At 41.7% G+C, this 12,593-nt stretch overlaps 1 protein-coding gene across 1 annotated transcript in view; it reads left to right on the top strand.

Moving 5' to 3' along the window:
- Positions 1-12,593, top strand: part of ZNF704 (zinc finger protein 704) — a 192,464-nt gene that overhangs the window by 133,138 nt on the left and 46,733 nt on the right. Inside the window, exon 5 of the mRNA XM_030215898.1 lies at positions 11,844-11,944. Within this exon, the coding sequence (XP_030071758.1) occupies positions 11,844-11,944 (101 nt within the window). The remainder of the gene's footprint in view (positions 1-11,843; positions 11,945-12,593) is intronic.

Raw genomic sequence — 12,593 nt, 5'->3', positions numbered from 1 at the left:
AATGGACATCTGGCAAAATGCCAGCCACTGACTTAGCGGTAAAGTCTCAAGCGTTAACTGGGCAGTAACGATCAATGTGCGTCAAAGTTCTGATTACCACCCGCGCATCGGAAAAAATATATATTTTCTGACACGCATATCGGATGCACATCAAAAATGAAATTACTGCCCAGGCCATGTGGTAGCTGGGTGGTAACTCGGAATTGGCGTGCATTGGGCGCGAATAAGTGCTTACGCGGCTTAGTAAAAGGACCCCCAAATAAGGCAAAAAGGCAGAATGTAAAGCTGGCAAGTGTTCTTCAGCATCAACATATCTGTTGTTCATACTGTTAGTACACAGCACATTGCGGTCAGTTGGATTTCTCTGCATTTTTCTGTGCTACTTACAGGACCCTTGATTAAGGCATATTTTGCCGAAACACTGCAGTGCTGGGTTTCCCTGTCAACAAGCATTTCCAGTATCCCGCTTTGGAAGACAAGGGCCCTGTTTTTCTAAGATGCGCTAGCATTTTTAGTGGCATGCTAAAATGTTATCTTGCCTACCGCGTGGCTTAGTAATCAGGGCCCTGTATTTTGTACCTGTTTTGCAGTCAGATTGGAGGACTGTGTTCTGTACTGGTTTTGGGGGGTTTTTTCATAATAAACTGAGCCTTTTGGCTATCCTGATTCCTTGCCTGGTGCCTTCCACTCCTTTTTTTTTTTTTAATATTTGTAGATTGTACATTATTTTGTTATCCGTACCAACATTTTTAAAAAATATTTAAGTTCTGGGTATGGTTATTGTTTAGAATTAATCCCCGATATTTAAGATATAAATAAAAACTGACATGAACATATTTTGTGTGCACATCCAGACTATTTGCCATTCTTCCCACATGTAATCATATCTGTGAAGCTGTTCACACTTCACTGTTCACATTGGCCTCCGACGTTACTTGACACCAAGCTAAACTTGTGGGAGAATAAAAAAAAGTGATACTGTATTGTTTAATAAAAAGCAGTTCATATTGTTACAAGTAGGATAAATTGAGCAGAAAATCTTTAATTGCAGAACCGTAGTTAATCATCGAGCCAAGAACCTGCAAAATGAAATGTAACATGCTATTAAGATAGTATAAACCTTTCTTACACTAGTGTGAAAGCAGTGGTCCATATGTAAAATAATTTTTTACATGTTATTGAAACAGAAAATAGACCATAAAAGGATCATTTGTTTCACCCAGTCTACCCATTTTATATTTGCCTACTGTGCTGGACTTCTTTCATTGCCACTAAGCTCTACATAAGGGTAAAGACAATATTATGTGCCTGTATAACATTAGTCCAGGTATAGTAGGCTCTGAGGAAGGTGTAATTGTATGTATGTATATGTTGATGTGGTAACATGAATGAGGGTGGACCTGGGGCCCAGGTAAGACAGATCCACACAGTGGTTGTAGGTGAAAGAAAATACTGTTTATTATAATTATCAGGTAGGGGTCCTGTTCCATTCATAGGTAGGGAAGAGAAAATAAACACAAAACTATTTTTAAATGTAACAAGTTTCTCTAGTGGCCTATTCCTGCAGGGCCATGACATACATTACTCTTATCTGGCACGGCAGTACACTTTACTTGTCTTTGGCCTGGTTCCCCCGAGTTACCAATATAATCTCTAGCAGTTACTTCGTCCAAAGTTGCAAGGTTCCAAGTTGAACTTGGCCTACCTGACTGTAGCAGTTGCAGTTCACATGTAGGTGGTGGAGGCAAATGCAGTTAGGTATCACTGCTTCCCTCTGGGCCTTCTTAACCTAGTTGTACCCCTATCTTCCTATGCCTATCACACTTCTGGTGGAAACTGTGACCCTCCCCCCTCCCAAAGTCACCAAAACCCTACTGTACCCACATATAGATGCCCCCTTCACCCATAAGGGCTATTGTAGTAGTGTATAGTGGGGGGGGGTAATGGGTTTTGGAAGGCTCAGGGGACAAGATAAGGGAGCAAAGGTGAGATGTGTACCTTTTTGTGAAGTGCACAGAAGTGCCCTCTAGGGTGCCCCATTGCTCTCCCGGAATGTCTGGGGGACCAGTCTACTAAAAATGCTGACTCCTCCTACATCTCAATAGAATGAATCTCTATGTTTTGCACTTATTCGTTTTTGTTTTGTTTTTTTTAATGGATCAAAAAACAAAACGTCCAAAGCACAAAACCTTGTTCAAAACAGTACATTTGGGGAAAAAAAAAAAAGATAAGTTTTTCTTTTTCTAAAATGACCTTCTTTCCTCTAGGACATTTCAGGTGAATTTTTGAAAGAGAAGGGTGCCCATCTTCCGACACAAATTGGGAGATGGGCGTCCTTCTCGCAAGGTCGCCCAAATCGGCATAATCGAAAGCTGATTTTGGGTGTCCTCTGCTTTCCGTCGCGGGGACAACCAAAATTAATGGGGGCGTGTCAGCACCGTACCAAAGGCGGGACTGGGGGGGTGATTAAGAGATGGGTGTCCTCAGCCGATAATGGAAAAAAGAAGGGTGTCCCTGACGAGCATTTGGCTGACTTTACTTGGTCCCTTTTTTTCATGACCAAGCCTTGAAAAGGTGCCTGAACTGACCAGATGACCACCAGAGGGAATCGGGGATGACCTCCCCTTACTCCCCCAGTGGTCACCAACCCCCTCCCACCTCCCAAAATAATTAAAAAACATTTTTCCAGCCTCTATGCCAGCCTCAAATGTCATACCCAGCTCCATCACAGCAGTATGCAGGTCCCTGGAGCAGTTTTTAGTGGGTGCAGTGCACTTCAGGCAGGCGGACCCAGGCCCATCCCCCCCCCATCTGTTACACATGTGGTGGTAAATGTTGAGCCCTCCAAACCCCCCCAAAACCCACTGTACCCACATGTAGGTGCCCCCCTTCACCCATAAGGGCTATACTAGTGGTGTACAGTTGTGGGGAGTGGGGTATGGGGGGGCTGAGCACCGAAGGTAAGGGAGCTATGCAGCTGGGAGCAATTTGTGAAGTCCACTGCAGTGCCCCCTAGGGTGCCCAGTTGGTGTCCTGGCATGTGAGGAGGACCAGTGCACTATGAATGCTGGCTCCTCCCATGACCAAATGCCTTGGATTTGGTCATTTTTGAGATGAGCGTCCTCGATTTCCATTATCGGTGAAAACTGAGGTCACCCATCTCAAAAACGACCTAAGGACGACCATCTCTAAGGTCGACCTAAATGTGAGATTTGGGCGTCCCCAACTATATTATCGAAACTAAAGATGGACGCTCATCTTGTTTTGATAATACAGGTTGCCCCGCCCCTTTACGGGGCCATCCTGCAATGACGCCCTCATGAAAACTTGGGTGCCCCGTTCGATTATGCCCCTCCACTTGCAAAACATCCAAAGTCGGACTTACACATATCAAAAATGCCCCTCCACATATCTTTCATTTTCCCCTAGAGTAGACGCCTCTAGAAATATCTCCTGCTGATTTGCATAAATTTGAAGATATAGCTTGTTGCTATTCTTTTCTCTAGCACTTTGTTAGTGAGTTTTGGGCTATCATACTTTTAATTTTGAAAAAAAAAATCCTGCATTGGGACAAAAGAATTACTATTCTGTTCATCACATGATGCATTATGCTAATAAACATGCTGTCCCGTGTATCACTTTCCCTTCTCCCATGATAGATGATCTCATTCAGTAAAAGCATAGATAATCAGTCTGAAAATGTTCTTCCCAGGCAGTGTCTCCAAATGGGTTTATTTTGTAAATACCATGACAGTAATGAACCTTGCTCCTAAGCCATCTATTGCAGAGTTCCATATTTTTCTTCAAGTAAAATCTGCTCACCTCCATTTAATGGGAGTCCAACATTATTTTTTTCTCTGATGAACTCCTACAAGAATTAATAAATTGGCAAACATAACTAGCTTTGCTTTTCTAGAAGTAATTACCTGCATTGTGGGTGGACATTTTGCATACCATTCATTTCCACCATTGTACTTTTGTAAATGGCTTTGATTTGTTCTCCCCCCCCCCCCCCCCCCCCATCTTTTTTAATTTCTGAAACATATTTATTTATTTATTTTGTTACAAGTTTGAGGCAGAGCACAATAAATGCTTGGGCAAACTAGGCATGTGCCAAGGACCCAATTGTTTAGGGGGGACCCTCTCAATTGCTGTCAAGGCAGATTTTTGCCTTGATAAAACAGCTGCTGGCAGACTGGTCAGGTACGCCGGCCGAGCGCATAACTTTGTCCTCATCAGCCAAAGGAGGTATGACCGGAAATTAAATGCTGGTAACCGCGGGGAATGGAGGAGTAGAGGAAATGCTGATGGTGGGAGGAGGTGAAAAGAGATTCAAATGTAAACCGAGATCTCCATTTTTGGGGTTTTTTTCTGGACCAAAAATCTCAGTTTATATTTGAGTATATATGGTATATATTACAATAGAGGGCCCGATGCACTTGTTTGCCTAGAATTTACCAAAGGATTTATATTGCCCTGGATCAAGGTTGGGACCAGCAATCCCTGGGAGGAGGGGGCATTGACAAGAATAAGCTACATGGTTCACAATCCATTGGCACACAGTAATTAAGTCCAGGCCAGAATTTGGGGTTGGGAAGAGACAAAATTCACAAAAATAGCAAAAACTGCAAGCAAAGGCAGAAAACAAAAATAGTTGGTTGTACCCTTTACCTTTTGCAGTCTCTTATATGTTTCTTCAGGACTCAACTCTCGTGAGGCTCCTCTTTGCAATACCACAGATGGGAGGACCTGTATCATTCTTCTTTGTAGATCTCAGGGATGTCCTCAGTGTCCTCTCTTGCTTCTCAGGACCAGGATCCTCTGTTGTTTCTCCAGTTCCTCCACTCCTTACTTAAGAACATAAGCATTGCTATACTGGGACAGACTGAAAGTCCATCAAGCCCAATATCCTGTTTCCAACAGAGGCCAATCCAGGTTGCAAGTACTTGGCAAGATCCCACAACAGTACAATACATTTTATGTTGCTTATCCTAGAAATAAGCAGTGGATTTTCCCATCCATCTTAATAATGGCTTATGGACTTTTCTTTTAGGAAACGATCTAAACCTTTTTAAAACCCTGCTAAGCTAACTGCTTTTACCACATTATCTGGCAACAAATTCCAGAGTTTAATTACACGTTGTGTGAAGACATATTTTTTCTCTGATTTGTTTTAAATTTTCTACTTAGTAGCTTCATTGCATGCTTCCTAGTCCTTGTATTTTTGGAAAGAGTAAACAAGCGATTCACATCTACCCATTCCACTCCACTCGGTATTTTAGAGACCTCTATCATATCTCCCCTCAGCTGTCTTTTTTCCAAACTGAAGAGCCCTAGCCTCCTTAACCTTTCCTCACATCTTATCCCCTTTACCATTTTTGTTGCCCTTCCCTATACCATTTCTAGTCCAGTTATCTTTTTTGAAATGCAGTGACCAAAATTGCACACAATATTCAAGGTGCAATCACACTATAAAGTGATACAAAGACATTATAATATTCTTAGATTTGTTCTCCATTCCTTTCCTATTAATTCCTAACATTCTATTTGCTGGGGCAGAGTTGAGAGGTATGTGCATATGTTTATAATATAGGTGCATATCTATGCCAATCTAGGCAGCCATTTACACCTGCCTTAGAGCAAGTGTAGCCTTGTAAAATACGCACAGCATGTGCAACCATGTGCTTTCACAGCCTAAGCATCCCGTTATTAGAGTGCCCTCTTTGTGGGTAAAAGTAGACATGTTTTTCAATAACATGAGTACATTTACTCAGACTGCATAGGCATTTCTGGGGGCAGGAAGAGAAGGGGAATTAAACACACATATTTTCTTGCAGAAATATTATGCCTTCACAAGAGAATACCAATGTGTTTCACAAAAGCAGAGATGTTTTTCAGTCTGCTCCTTGGTCCTTACAAGGGAGAGAAAAAGCCAGCCTCTTACAGGAGACTTCTTCACATAAATTACCAATTCGATAACAAGACTGTGTTGAGCTCCACACTGATTGTTTTTCACTACCTGAATTTCTCAATAAATTATGTAGTGTATCCAAACAGGGATGAATGATCTTTGTAATGATTTGCACACTTCTCTTCTTTCCAGACACGACTGGCGCTCCATCTGTTCAGAGGCCATGCACTGTGCCCTATAAGCTTTAAGAAAGGGTTCAAAATATTGCATGGTTCTTGAACCATTACCCTTTATAATTTTTATGAATTAAAAGCCAAGGAACATACCTCATTCTTGACTGGAAATAGCAGAATATTTTTCCAACGAAACAGTCACGATTTAACACCCCTATAGGAAAAGTGTTTTGTAAAAAGACAACAACTTTTCTAATCAAGCCTCCCCCCTTCCCAGAAAAAGAAGACAAGGTGTCAAGTAAAAAATATAATAGCTTTATAATTTTCCCCTTTCCTTTGATTTAAGCCTTTAAACCACTAGGAGGGGTAGTTACCAAGCTGCTGTAAAATATAATATTTTCCCATAACTTTATTTACCACAGCAGTCACTAGCCAGGTCAGTAATTTCTGTGGTACAGTAATTTCTGTGGTAAATGAATAAGACACCTTGCATTCAACATTGCAAGTTGTGCTATTCCTGGAAAAATAATTCCAGCCTTCCCAGGAGCATCAGCCTCCTAATGCATAGCCCAATGTTCCCATGCAGATATTTAAAGGAGCCATTATTTAAAACAATCACCCCCACCCTCCAATCTCCCCAACATCTGATTTATCCTACCCTCTGATCCCTCACAGGCAGATCACTCTCAACACAAAACACCATCCCTACCCAACCCCCAAGCACAAGGTCACATCAACACTTACCAGGGCAATCCCTAGTATATAGTGGGGGGAGGGGGAGTGCAAGGAGCTCAGTCACTTAGAAGGCCAAAGCAGCTTGAATCAAAATGGTGCCAGTCAACCCTAGCAGTAGTCTTGCATTACTACCACTAGAGGTCATAGCTTGATCCCTAGCTGTAGTACCAATAGACTACTGTTAGAGGCTGGAGCAACTAGAGATCTCTCCTTTGTATTGCCCCCCTCCCCCCACTAGACATCAAGAATCAAAATGGTGCCAGTCAACCCTAGCAGTTGCCTTGCATTACTACCACTAGAGGTCATAGTGGAGGAGTGGCCTAGTGGTTAGGGTGGTGGATTTTGGTCCTGAGGAACTGAGTTCAATTCCTGGCACAGGCAGTTCCTTGTGACTTTGGGTAAGTCACTTAACCCTCCATTGCCTGCTGCATTGAGCCTGCCATGAGTGGGAAAGTGTGGGGTACAAATGTAACAAAAAAGAAATCCCTAGCTGTAGTACCAATAGACTACTGTTAGAGGCTGGAGCAACTAGAGATCTCTCCTTTGTATTGCCCCCCCTCCCCCCACTAGACATCAAGAATAGCCATGGTAAGTGTGTGAGCGCATCATTTTTTAGCTTTTATTTTAGGTAATTTTATTTTCATGGTTTTTAGAATTTTGTAATTTTAGAATAATCTTTGAAGTGGAGTGGTTTATGGTTTGGCTATTTGGGCTGCTTTTATTAAATAGTGGGTGTGAGACAGATTGTTTAGACAAAACGTTAACTTGGTTTGTGCCAGAGCATTCTCCATTTGTTAGATTTTATAGAGGGAATGATTATTTATTCTGGACTTGTTATACTGCTTTAACTGTCGGGTAGGGCAACGCGGTTTACAAACTAATAAAAAGGAAAGGAAAGGAACTACAATAAATCATAGGAAAGAAACACACGCAAACAAGATCAAACATATATAGGTTATATGCTCTCGTTCAGACATCAGAGCCACATCATGCCACCATCACTCACTATTATAGGCCTGTTGAAAAAGCCAGCCCATCAGCATAGATTTAAATTTCTTTAAGACAGGTTAGCTATGTAAAGTTAAAGTTATGTTAATATACCTAGTGAAAATTTGATTCATTCTGGAAATTACTTTAACAAAGCAATTCCCAGGGTCTATTCAAATGAGATGAAATATTGTATGTTACATTTGTACCCCATACTTTCCCTCTCATGGCAGGCTCAATGCTGCTTACATGGGGCAATGGAGGGTTAAGTGACTTGCCCAGAGTCACAAGGAGCTGCCTGTGCCTAAAGTGGGAATTGAACTCAGTTTCTCAATTCCCCAGGCCCAAAGTCCCCCAACCCTAACCCCTAGGCCACTCCTCCACTCCAAACAAACAAAGTGCAAGCTAGGAAATTAGCACAAGCCAATCATTTAATAACTATACCGTATTTGGAACAAAAAACAGTCTTGCATATTCCTATTCCAGGTTGCTATATTAATGCGAGATCAGTTGTTAATAAGACCAGTATTATTAGGGACCTTTTAGAAGAACAACAACCCGGGTTCTTAATTGCTACAGAAACATGATTGACCTTCCTGGAAGATCCCACATTAGTATAGTATGAGGCATATTTTCAAAGCACTTTGGGAGGCTAAGTTCCATAGGTTTCTATGGAACTTTGGGAGGCTAAGTGCTTTAAAAATGAGCCTCTTAGTCTCCCAGGTTATAATATTAGACACATTCCAGGGTTAGATAAGCTTGGAGAAGGAATAGATATTATATCTAAGAGGATTTTTCTCTGTTTACTAAAGCTTAGCTCAAGCTATCTGCAGCAGCGCCTATTTTATTCCTATGGGCCCTGCTGCTGATAACTCGAGCTAAGCTTCAGTAAACAACCCCTAAGTTTGAAAACTTGATGATGACTTGAAATTATGGCTTGTAAAATGTGGAGAGGTGGATAAGAAAGTTTGTAAATCTTGGGATGTTTTGGGGTAAAGTTAAGGAGATTCAATTGGATACAGGAGACATTAGTACTAATGCAATTGAGAATTGGAATGCTAATAGTAAAAAGATATTGGATGAATTAGCACCACTTGTTAAAACATTTTTTAGAAAATCTGACAAATAGCTTACCAAACAGTTATTGATACAAAAGAGATATAGTAGAAAGCTAGAGAGGAAATGGGGGAAATCGCCATCAAAGGAAAATAAGGAGATATAGAGAAAGGCAATTAAAGGTTAAAAAGAGTCACTGGTAGAAGTGAGGAAGAATCATTATTCAAACTTAATTGGGGAAGATAAAATTGATCCCAAAAATGTTTTTGAGGTAATTAATTCACTGATGAATTGGTTGCTTTTTGGAATGTAATTACCCCCAAAGCAACAGATTTAGGGCCCTGTTTACTAAGCCACTCTAGCGTTTTTAGTGCATGCTAAAATTAGAACATGCTAATGCTAGAGATGCTCATAGGAATATATGGGCGTCTCTAGCATCTCCTCTAGTGGAGGAGTGGCCTAGTGGTTAGGGTGGTGGACTTTGGTCCTGAGAAACAGAGTTCAATTCCAACTTCAGGCAGCTCTTTGTGACTCTGGGTAAGTCACTTAACCCTCCATTGCCACATTGAGCCTGCCATGAGTGGGAAAGCATCGGATACAAATGTAACAAAAATAAAAATTTAGCATGCACTAAAAATGCTAGCGTACCTTAGTAAACAGCGTCCTTAGCATTCTAATTTAAAAATAAGGTAGACAAGATTAGATCTCAGATAGCTATTATTAATTGTCCATCAGAAGAATCTTCTGATAGTGCATGTGATATTTTGATCGATAGAATTTGGGACAATTTTGAAGTTATTACCATGGAGGACTTAGGAAAATTGGTTCATAAATATACCAAATCACACTGTATGTTAGACTCTTATCCTGCAGATTTGATGAAGACAGCTCTTAGTTTCTTGTTTTTTCTTGTCTAAGCTCACAGAGCGGGTTAATGAACAGTTTGAGGTGAGAAGGTTCCCTGACTCTTTGGGGGAAATAGTCTTGACCCCAATTGTGAAAAATGAGAAAGGAAATATTGAAGACAAGCAACAAAGCCCATTTCGCATGCTAATTTTTTTGGCTTGCCTTAGTAAAAGGGCCCCTTAGTTTCTCCAATGTTAGGGAAGTAACTTCATTGAAAATGTTTAGTGTCTTCTTTAAGTTATCAGGGCAGCCTTGATATGGAATTCTCTCCCACTTTCTTTTAGATTAATTCATATTTATCTCCTCTTTAGGAAATCTCTGAAAATGTTTTTATTTCAAAAGTTTGTAACAGTGTAATATAAATATTTGATTTTAATGTTATTTACTATAATTCCTGGAGTATGCTCCGGCCTCATTTCCTGTCCCTCCGTATTGAACTGCTGGTATATGTTGGCTATAAGCCACAATATAATGTAATGGATCTTGAGCGTCTGTTTGGGAAGCTATTGGGGTGTGAGGGAATCTGTCAGACGGATTGGAGGTGGGAAGTGATTGTTTTATGCACCAAAGCTTCCTGGGAACATCAGGCCACACATTAGGAAAAATAATGTCAGTTGAACGCTAGTGTTATTTTTCCAGGAAAAATGCAGCTTGCAGAACAAAAGGTAAACTGTGTTAATTGTTATACATAATAGCAAGGAGCTTTACACTCATTATTATGCATTTTGCACTGTGGTAAAATAACGTACATTAATGTGCAGTTTTGCCATTTAACACGCAATATTTGGCATAAATCATGTGCTATTCACTTAACACACTTTAGTAACTACCCCCAGTGGCGTAGCAAGGGGAGGCGGGAGGGGCGGTCCGCCCCGGGTGTCAGCTCAGGGGGGGGGGTGCTCCCTGCCAGCTCCCCCCCTTGGCGAATCGACACCCCCCCCCCGACCAGCTCCTGCACCCTACCTTTAAAAAGAATATCGGGAGGCGAGGCGCAGCGCCTCGCACCTGCCCTGCACATAAAAGAAATGTACACCGTCGAGTCTTCCCTCGCTCTATCTGTCCCGCCCTCAGCTGACGCAACTTCCTATTTCCGCAAGGGCAGGACAGACAGAGTGAGAGAAGGCCCGACGGTCCACATTTCTTTTACATGCAGGGCAGGCGCGAGGCGCTGCGCCTCGCCTCCCGATATTCTTTTTAAAGGTAGGGTGCGGGTGCGGGAGCTGGTCGTCGGGGGGGGGGGTGTCATCGTGCTGCACCCGGGGGAGGTGCAATGGCGAACCGCCCCGGGTGGCAGCCCCCCCTGCTACGCCACTGACTACCCCTCTAGGGAAAGAAGGACACCAAACTAATTTAGGGGTCCTTTTTACTAAGGTGCACTGAAAAATGGCCTGTGCTGTTGCAGACGTGTATATTGGATGTGCGCAGGTCCATTTTTCAGCGCACCCGCAAAAAAGTCCTTTTTTTTTTACCGAAAATGGGCATGCGGCAAAATGAAAATTGGTGCATGTCCATTTTGGGCCTTAGACCTTACCGCCATCCATTTACTTAGCAATAAGGTCTCACACATTAACCAGGCAGTAATCGTCAGCGCACGCGCGTACAATGCCGATTATTGCCCGGTTAGTGCCACATGCCGGAATATTTTCAGCACGCCTACTGGACGTGCATACAAAATGAAATTACCGCTCAGGCCACGTGCTAACCGGACAGTAGTTCCAAATTGGCACACATTGGGCACATGTAGGTGCCAACACGGCTTAGTAAAAGAGCCCCTTGTCAGTATCTTACCTGACAGTCACTCTGCAAGGGAACAGATAACTGATTTATCTTTCTTTTCTATAAATATAGCTTTATTCAAAAGTGTAATTGCTTGCTCGTGTGTTCTTCATGACTTGTTGCTTGTAGGCTATGGCTTCAAAATATTCTTACAGTAGAGCTGATTGCAGTATTACCAATGATGTCCAAAAGCAGTACATAGAATAGGCTACTAGAAAATAGATATTAAAAGAGAGAAGGAAAGTATGATTATTATCGACCAACTTAGAGATAAAAATTGTTCTTTTCTTATTTCCTAGAACTCCATGAAAGTGATGTTCAAATGCCTTTGGAAAAACTGTGGAAAAGTATTGAGCACAGCCGCGGGGATCCAGAAACATATCCGCACCATTCATCTTGGGTAAGAATCTACTCTGGCACTGGAGGACTGACGCTGAAGTTTAAATTGATCCATTTATTCATACAGGGGTAGATTCAATAAATGATGCCCAATGTTAGGAGCCAGGATGTACGTTGTGAAGTTTAGCCGCACGCTATAGAATAGGGCATAGGGCAATCAGCGTTTTTAACAGCACTTGACAAGCAATAATAAGCACTTATTGGCAACTATCAGAATTTATGCGCGGAAAACGCTAAGCGTATGCTATAAAGAACTGCACCTACATTGAAAGGCACACAGTTTAAAATAAATGCGCATAGTTTAAAAGGGGCATGTTTATGGGCGTTTAAAGGCTGCGCCAAAATTTCCACACATAATTACAGAATACAGGTCAGTGCGCCTAAATATACATGCATGGATTTACACCAGGTTTTTATTGGCATAAATGGGTGTGCATACAGTATCGATTAAGCATATTCTATAAACTGCGCCTAAATCTTATAGGATACACTTAAATCCATGCAGACTTTTTAGGCGCCATATATAGATCTGGCCCATAACTTGTAATCCACTCAAGGCCTCAACCCATTCATTTATGCAGACGATGTCACAATATATATCCCATACAAACAAGATCTGTCAGAAATCAGCAACGAAATCAAGCTCAGTT

Source organism: Microcaecilia unicolor, chromosome 1, assembly GCF_901765095.1.
Source record: "Microcaecilia unicolor chromosome 1, aMicUni1.1, whole genome shotgun sequence".
Lineage (NCBI taxonomy): Eukaryota > Metazoa > Chordata > Amphibia > Gymnophiona > Siphonopidae > Microcaecilia > Microcaecilia unicolor.
Note: the sequence above shows the minus strand (reverse complement) of the source record. Positions and strands in the feature narration are given on the sequence as shown.